This window comes from Sinocyclocheilus anshuiensis, unplaced genomic scaffold, assembly GCF_001515605.1.
Source record: "Sinocyclocheilus anshuiensis isolate Anshui unplaced genomic scaffold, SAMN03320099.WGS_v1.1 scaffold813, whole genome shotgun sequence".
Taxonomy (NCBI): domain Eukaryota; kingdom Metazoa; phylum Chordata; class Actinopteri; order Cypriniformes; family Cyprinidae; genus Sinocyclocheilus; species Sinocyclocheilus anshuiensis.
The window spans coordinates 2101446-2110552 of NW_015540942.1; the positions used below are offsets into that span (position 1 = coordinate 2101446).

Below are 9107 nucleotides of genomic sequence, written 5' to 3' on the forward strand. Positions count from 1 at the left end.
ATATATATATATATATATATATATATATATATATATATATATATATATATATTTGTCCATACTATGGAAGTCAAAGTGGACCAGCAAGTGTTTGGTTACCCACATTCTTCAAAATAAGAAAATATGATATCCTCTCAACAGAAGAAAGGAAGTCATACAGGTTTGTAACAACATGAGGGTGAGTAGATGATGACAGAATTTTCATTTTTGGGTGAACTATACCTTTAAGATTATCACATTTAACAAATGTTGGGTTTGGGTGCCATACTTAACAACTAGGTTGGTGTTGGACGTCAATATGATGTTGGCATAAGACGATACCATGACTTAAAAGCATCAAAATATCAATGTCAGTATTCTGCGTCACACTGACATTGGCATTAGATGTTGTTCTGACATCATCACCAATGTCAGAACCTACATTCAACTGAATATTCATGTCTTACACCGATGGTGGCCTGCTGGAATAGTCATGTGTGGTGTATTGACATACAATTATTACTTACTAGGTAGATGGCCAAGCTCATTGAAAAACTTGTTCTTCATATTTATGAAGTTGTGTGAGTGGTGAGAGGGAGGGGGCAGAGGGGGTGGAGCAGGTTTGGGCTCCTCCTCTGATTCTGCTGCCCTCCGCACACGATGCTGCATGCTGACCAAACGCATGGCTGATCAGCTAGAGACATAAAACAAGACTGTTACTGTCCTGACATAACCTACATAAACTAAATGCCCCAAATCACACATATTGTGTAGATCGGTCTCACATCCTCTGAAGAATTCATTTAATGTGCCTCTTTTTTTTTTTTTATAATGTGCTCCTTTTCATCCCATCAACCGCCCCTCCTTCTGTAAAGCCGACGGGAGGGAGATTTTCTCTTTCCCTCCCGACCTCTGTCCTGTTTGTGTCTGCCGTGACTTTTGATGGAGTAAGCTCTGATGCTAGAGCTCAGCATGTCCGTTATTAATCCTGGAATTGTAACATATCAAAACACAACCATGCACGTGTTATGCCCATGTGTTCAAGAAATATTTGTCATACACATTAACACACAATGGTTATGTTTCCACCTGCCCTACTCTGTTGAACTGAACTCTTGTCACTCTCAGCAGATGCATAATGAGATTAATTACCAAAGCTAATCCAAAAATCCTTGGGTTTAAGTAAATTAGGAACAGGGCTCTCCCACTCCACTTTCACACTTGAGCCTACACAGCCAACGGCATCTTGTCACCAGACCGCTATGTAAGACTAAAGACTGCAGGAAGCCACTGCTCTTAATTGTATATAAGAACATGTTGAGCAGCAAAGTCACAGTTGGATTTATGAGGGCAGGACTTTATGATGATTCTCTTCCTGTACCTTGTTTACCCGTCAGCCACATGGACTGACCACAATGATGAAAGATGATGAACATAAACCTTTTTGTTAGTCACAGTTAAAAAAAATGAAATTCTTCATTTTCTCTATTGACCTTGCTGGGTTATCATGATTAACTTATGACTGATCCATTTTCTTCACTTTATATGCACGTGATATCTATACATATATATTTAATATATACCTCACCAATAAAATGGTTAATAAAATGACTTTGAGAAAGACATAAGATTGATATATTAAGATTATTTTTACATCCCGGTGGTCACTTTAATATAATTTTCTTATATATTTTTCTGTCATTTTTAATTGATTTTTCACCCATAAAAAATATGATTTAAATTTGTTAGTGTGAACTTTTTTTAAACATGTAAAGTCATATACATTATGTGCATATATAATTATTAGGGGTATATAAAGAATTGCTTAAATGTGTTTGCTGTTTAGAAGCATCATTGCTACAGCTGAATCAGTGTAGCTCACCTGTGCATCAACCACTCAGGAGAATATTGTAAATATAATATTTATATAAATAGAATATATTTATTTTATTTTTTAATAAAAAAAGCTAACGTTTTTTAATTTAGATATATAATATATGCTTATTTATTTATTTATTTAAATTTAGGTAAAATGTTAGCTAGGGCACAAGTCTATTTGATTCATGTAGCAGTTTTTAGCTGTTTTCCATATTTAGTATTCTGACATCTGCGAAATCTATACACAGTAGTTCCTATACACAGCCTCCAACATTTAAAAGTTTTTCTACATTCGTTTTTGAATGAGAAAGGGGAATTAAACGTTTGTAACATTTAAGTGATTTTTTTTCTCTTTTCTCATCTTTTCCATAAAAAGCAGATACCATGAAAGTGCGTAATCTGAGAGTTCAGAAAGCATAATTTGTGTCATTTGCTGACACGTCTGCAATAATCTGGCTAAAGAAGGCCTGTCGCTCAGTGCGTCACTGGCCATCAACCGGCTGTCATACGGCCTTGTTTTTCTTTCCTTCATCTATACTTTGTCTACCAGTGGGCAGAACTGCTGTATTTTCGGATTACCTAAATCTCATCCAGTCACTTTTCCGTAAAAAAAAAAAAAAAATGAATAAAAACCTTCTTAGTACTACACACAGTTGTCCAAGACTGAAGAGCATTTACACACATAGGCTAAGCATCAATTTAGTAATCTGAGCCTTAAAGAGTCTTAAAGAAAAGATTTAGGTTACTGTTATGTGGAGAACAAAAAATTACTATATATTTCTTAATAGTTTTCACTTACACATGAAATTTAATGTGAATGGTCTTTTTCATTTAGCTTGTCTGTGGACTGTGTTGTAGTTTATATAGTCTCCATGAATTTAACTGGTGGTGACAATTTATTCTTTTAATATTTTAAATGCATTTATCCTTTTGCTGTTCACTCAAACTACATCGTGACACATTTTCAAGTAGTTACAACTATTTCCATGTAGTATCTTAATTAATATGATGCTATAAAATTGCACAGGCTACATAATAATCATAAAATAACTAGAAATGTTGTTTAAACTTATTTTAAATGACACTGCTTGACATGTGAATCAATTCCAAGATAGTATAATGTTTACATAAATAAGTGGAGCTGATAAGCAAACAATAATCAAACTTACCTGAAGATGTGCTTCTGATCCAACTCTCTTATATAGATAGAAATCTGTGCTTTGTAGACGACAGTTACGCAGTAGCCCTCTCACACACTGCTCTTACTCTTATCATCTGTCCCTCTCTCTCCTCTCTCAAAGCGCATTTGAAGCGCCAAACCCTCTTTCACTTGGATTAATCGTGCTCTCCCTTCTGTTCGCAGTTCTGTGCCCTGGGTTTTCTCATGTGACAATCTTATTTCATCCACCTCTTACGCTCGTTTATCAGTTTGCCCATATAATCTCCTGCATGCTGTTTATCCGATTCTAATTTCCAGTATAATTTTCGTTCAGTGACCCTTCTGAATCGGATTAGTCGGTGGTTCACTGCTGCTAGTAATAGGCATGAGTGGTATGGCATAAGGAGGCTGTAAACTTTGTTCATTGGTTATGAAATAAGGACAAGGCTTCACCAATAGTTGACGATTATTGAGATATTGAAAAAATAAATATTCAGTTGAACCACAACGGGCCTTGCTTGGTCTTTCAGTGCTCATGATCAATGTGCGATTATTAGACATAGGCCTACGGAGGAAACAGCACCCTCATGTGGTAAAATGAAATGCTACAACTGTAATGCCGTGCAAATTCATGTGAATATTTAGATTATCCATTTAGCAGACTGCGAAAAGGTTGTAAATTAGTATTTTGTATTTTCTCGCTTTATAAAATATTAAGTTGTACATTAAATTGTAGGTGCAGTTGTGTCAGTGACATCATCCTTACAGGATGGAGATGAGTGAAGTGTCTTGTCTATTTTCAGTTTATGAGGTTTGTTGTCAGCTGTTACAGTAGATTTGTACATTAATCAATTACAGTATTGTGACCATCTTTATTCACAGCTTTTTCTGCGGGCATAAAAATTCAGATACAGTCCGATATAATAATTACAGCCCACTAAATGCATCCTGCAATTTTAAATAAAAAAGACAAGGTTATTCAGCTCAGAAGTTTTATTTAAATTCACCAGGTCAGTCACTGCACATTCAGCAAGAAAGCATTGCTTGATGACAATCACAGGATGACCATTTAAAACAGTAACACTGCATCATTTTATCGTAACAAGAAACTTTACTTGATGTTAACCTTTCAGCCTCTCAGACTTCAAAATTTTGCACAAGAGCGGTGTGATAAGAACAAGAGAATAGTGTTTCTATTCATTCATGTATTGATAGGATCTCAGGGCTGCATTTAGCTGCTGTCACCATCAAGGGTGTGCTTGTCAAACAGATACTCTGCCATCCTGTTGTTGCCAGCATCCATCTTGGTAAGGTTGGTGATGTGGTCACCAAGCTTCTTGATGGCTTCAACCTGCTCACAGGTCACACAGCTGTTGGACAAGACATTAGAACAGAATTTAGGATGCAAAATTCCCAGCACTGAATGAAACTGCTTTAAAGAGACATGTATACGGAGGCAAATTTAGAGTCTCAGCTTCAACAATGAGGGTCACAAACATGAGGGTCTCCCTTTTGGATCGTCCTGTAAGTGTAACAGCAGCAGTTACCAGGCCTTTGGCTCCCTTTGCAAGCATTTGTTAATAATATGTAATGTACATAAATTGTTTACTTTGTATTACATTATGTATTTTAACAGTTTTATTAAATGAAACCACTTAATTATTAATTAACCAATCAACAGTGTTGGGAAGGTTACTTTGGAAATGTAATAGATTACAGATTACAAGTTACCCTATTTAAAATGTAATAAGTAGTGTATCTATTTCAATTACTCGATTAAAGTAATGCAACTGATTACATTTGATTACTTTTCTAAATTTCTAATGAAAGTTTTCCAACATTTAGACCAGGCAGGGTTAACCTTAGTACAACCCTCATTACTGTCAAGACATTCAAAATCCTTCATCACTTAAATTAAGATTATAATGATTTAATTTTAAAGCACAGCCACCACATGTTGGCTAGGATAAGTAAACTACGCTATTTGCTGTAACATTAGTGCTTAATTTGTAAATCAAGATGTCCTCGAACACAGAGAGGCTGCTGTCAGGGGGAGGGAAAAAGTCACGTCAGAAATCCCCAGTGCATGCAGCACGTTGGACATCGCGACATTACATAACAGTAAACAAACATTCAGAACTTTGCCAGTTTCAGAGCCAGCAGGGATACTATTTCGATTAAGTTTTGCACGGACGTTTAGTATAGTGTTCAGCGTGCTACACCAATAATAATGTTGAATATATTCTGACATTGCTTCGGTTTCTTTAGTTGTGCCCTCTCTTTTGGTTTGTCACTATGCATATGTGTCCTGTTATTGTTTTATTTGTTGATATTTTTCTAAACTGTGTACTTGATGCATTTAATAATTTGGAAACAAAGCTAGCTTTTTGAAGCGTTCCAAAGCAAGTTATATATTTTTCAGAAACTAGATTCCGGTTGTGCAGTGAATCACAGATAAATGAGTACATATAGCCTGTGTCTCAACACTATTGACCTTGTTCTTGAGTCTAGCCTTCTCTACGATTTGAGTAATGTTACTGTTAAAGGTGAGCACATTCAAATGCTTAAGACAGTTTGACTTCCAAGTGATAAGAAAGGCCTAAAGTTGCCTACCTATACAGTTGATACATGAAACATCCATTTTTATGTCCAAACATCCATGTTCTCGTAAAAAATGCCGAAATACATTTTTGAGATATTTAAAGCAATTACACTTTTGAGGGTACAGTCCTAAATCTGTTTATATTTGTGGTGCAACACATATTTACATAAATGCTGCCTTTTTCCGACATTTGTTCAGGGCCAGCTATGGCTACGTCTTCAAATACCCCCCTCCCACAAGATGATGGTCTGTGGATGTTTCTTCAGAGCCGAGGGATTCCTGAGGAAAATATTCAGAAAATGCAGCAAGATCATGTAGGTGACAGCACATTCATTCCTGCAATATATTAATTTTAATTGTTTTACATTTTACTGAATCTCAGCAGATTATACAAGTAATCATCATAAATTGTAACCCTATCACATTTAGTGCCAGTGCTTCCGATTTCTTTTTTATGCCAAGCACACCTGCCTCTCCCAACAATGCATTCATGTCTTCCCTATTCTAGCCCTGTAAAATAAGGTTTATAGGTATCTTTAGGAGTCAATTCACTCTATATTTTTAAATTACGTAACGCCGTTACATGTATCTAGTTACTCCCCAACACTGCCAATCAATCATTATTGCCTCATTGTTTTATATAATGCATTTTAAATAATTTTAAAGGCTGTTGTTGGCTTAGGTCTGATTTTATAACCACAAAAAATATTATCTTAATACTTCTTTGTAAACTATCACACTGAAAAAAATGATACAACATTTTTTTTTAATTCAACATCCAAAAAAGTTTCATGGGATTATGAATGTAGGCTACCTGAAAGTGATGCACAGGCTTCATCTTTTTTTCTTTCTTTTCTCGGCGCCGAATCGCTGATGTCTTTTCACGGCAATTATGATAATTTGCATTCAGCCACAAACATGAGGTGCGAGCTGGGTTTAAAAAAAAATTTTTTTTTTAATGAGGTGCGAGCGGGCACGGATGCGGGAATAGCGCATCACATGTGCTTATAGCCTTCACTGTAAAATGCATTTTTTATAACTATATATATATATGTTCATCTTTAGATTTTTATTTATGTATCGTTATATGTTAATTTTAATATAGAACAAAAGTTTTTTTTGAGCAACTGGTATGGTGTCCCCACCCCTGGGAGTTGGTGCCCTACGCAAACTATGTACTCTGCTTATAGGGAGCGGCGGTACTGATTACAACACCTCTCTCCCCAGTCTGGCATGAACGGCTCGAATAGTTCCTGTATCAAATGAAGGCCCGCCTTCTGAAATACGAAATGTGCTGTGATTGATTAGCTGGGCCAGTGTGTGTTGTGATTGGCACCACTTTGGGCTACTTTAACTCTTTTGGTTGTTTTTAATGTCTGCGGCTTAAAGCGACTCCAATAACATGATATTTATCCCCTGGAATGCGAATTTTAGCTGGGGAACCCCACCAAAAAACGTGTATTTTCCCCCCTGGAAGCGATTTGTAACTGGGGACCCCCTCGAAATGCAATTGGGCTAGTTTTGGGCTAGTTTTGAGTACTGGGCGGGTTTTATTGTGAAAACCTGGCAACCCTGACCACTCGGCGCCTGGTCGGGAAATGATATGCCCCTTACCATAGCTGCCTGCAAGCTTCAGTGTAAATATTGCTTCAAAATCAAATTAATTTGAGCGTGATTTAAACCCGGATGTTTGTAACCACTCTAAGTTCGTCTGCCTTGGGAAAGCTAGCGTGTCTCCGACATAGTGATAACACTGGTTGCCTTCTCTAGTGCAGCTCAACCAGATCTCGTCCCATTCGTCGATATTTGTGATATCACAAATCCTGGAAAATATGCGTTGTAGTCCAAACGAGTCGTTCGTTGTAGTTTTTGAAAAGTGATTTCTGTTAAATAAAATATCTCCTTTTGAAGTGGACTTTGAGCTTTGTAACTTTGCAGATCTTTTTTATGCTCAAACAGCAAAATTACAGACTAACTAAAGTTGAAAAAGTGAAAAAGCATAATAGGACCCCTTTAAATAAACATTTAGTATTTAGTAAATATAACTTATCATGTAAATTTAATAAACAAGTAATACTTTTCACTAGCATTAGCGCAGTCGTGGATCATAGAGTCAATGTGTTAGTCACCCACAATTTAACTATGAGCACTACTTTTCAGCACCATGTTAAAGGGTTAGTTCACCCAAAAATGAAAATAGCCCATGAATTACTCACCCTCAAGGCATCCTAGGTGTATATGACTTTCTTCTAAGAAAAATATCTATATTCAAAACTTAATAATCACTTTAATCTAGCTTGTGCCAACAGTTGTACACAGAAGCAGCTCCGGGAGCATGACGTATAAGTTCAGCATTGCGCATGTGCCGGTGAGTCTCTTGAAAACCAACGTTTGTTAACAGGAGCAAATGAAGCAAAGTTTCCTTACTTTAACAAAGGAAAACCAGTCTCCTCTTGGCTTATATCCAAATCCTCCGACATTCTTCTTTACAAATCCTCGTTTTGTACTTCTAATAAGTGACCGTTGTTTTTGACATTCTTCTTTACAAATCCTCGATTTGTACTTCTAATTCATGACCGTTGTTTTGTTTTGATCTCTCCCCTGCACTTCTGCGTGCGTCACTTCTGATCGGCGCATACGCAAAGCTGACCTCATACGTCATTGCCCCGGAACTGCTTCCGTTTACAACAGTGAGCGCAAGCTAGATTAAATTGATTATTACGTTTTAAATATGGTTATTTTTCTTACAAAATACCCATCGATTCGCTACAGGAGGCCTTTGTTCACCTCCCGGAGCCGTGTGAGACACTTTTTATTATGAATAGATGCGCTTTATTTCACTTCTTTTGGACTGATGCACTGCAACACCCGCTGACTGCCATTAAACAGCTTGGAAGATCAAAGACAATTTTTAATATAACTCCGATTGGATTCATCTGAAAGAAGAAAGTCATATACACCTAGGATGCTTTGAGGGTGAGTACTTCATGGGCTAATTTGCATTTTTGGCTGAACTAACCCTTTAACCACAAAAACATAATAGAAACTCTTTTAAATGTCACTACCATTTTCCTATTACAAGAATGTTTATGGAAATGTTACATACAGGTAAAGTATGTTATGTTAGCTAATATAACAGTTTAAGATGAGCCAGTTTAGAGAAAACAAATCAATAAACTGTGCATTTAATAAAATATTGAGGTGAAATATCTTTTAATTTGTGTGATCAATATCAATACGTTATTCATGATGATACTCACTTTTCATGTCACATAATATGCATTTGTCAGCAGTTACAAAATGATAAGACTCTGCAACCTCAGCTAATATCTCAATGAGTGTGTTCATTTTAGATGAAATTTAGTGGCCCGTTTTATTCTGTGGAGATGAGGCTAATAATGTTTTAGCTCAATCAATCAACCAACCAATCAATCAATCAATCAATCAATCAAATCAATCAATCAATCATCAATCAATCAATCAATCAAT

General features: G+C 36.3%; 1 protein-coding gene across 3 annotated transcripts in view; it reads right to left on the bottom strand.

Moving 5' to 3' along the window:
- The window catches only part of LOC107689676 (synaptotagmin-2-like), a 6994-nt gene extending 3630 nt beyond the window's left edge, over positions 1 to 3364 (bottom strand). The window contains exons 1-3 of one of the 3 annotated variants that reach the window (XM_016487793.1): positions 3027 to 3364; positions 765 to 967; positions 507 to 673 (exon numbers count right to left, since the gene is read on the bottom strand). In XM_016487793.1, coding sequence (XP_016343279.1) covers positions 507 to 663 — 157 coding nt within the window. In that variant the 5' untranslated portion in view covers positions 664 to 673; positions 765 to 967; positions 3027 to 3364. The remainder of the gene's footprint in view (positions 1 to 506; positions 674 to 764; positions 968 to 3026) is intronic. The other 2 variants (XM_016487794.1, XM_016487792.1) reach the window with 2 other exon arrangements.
- Between the last annotated feature and the right edge of the window lie 5743 nt (positions 3365 to 9107).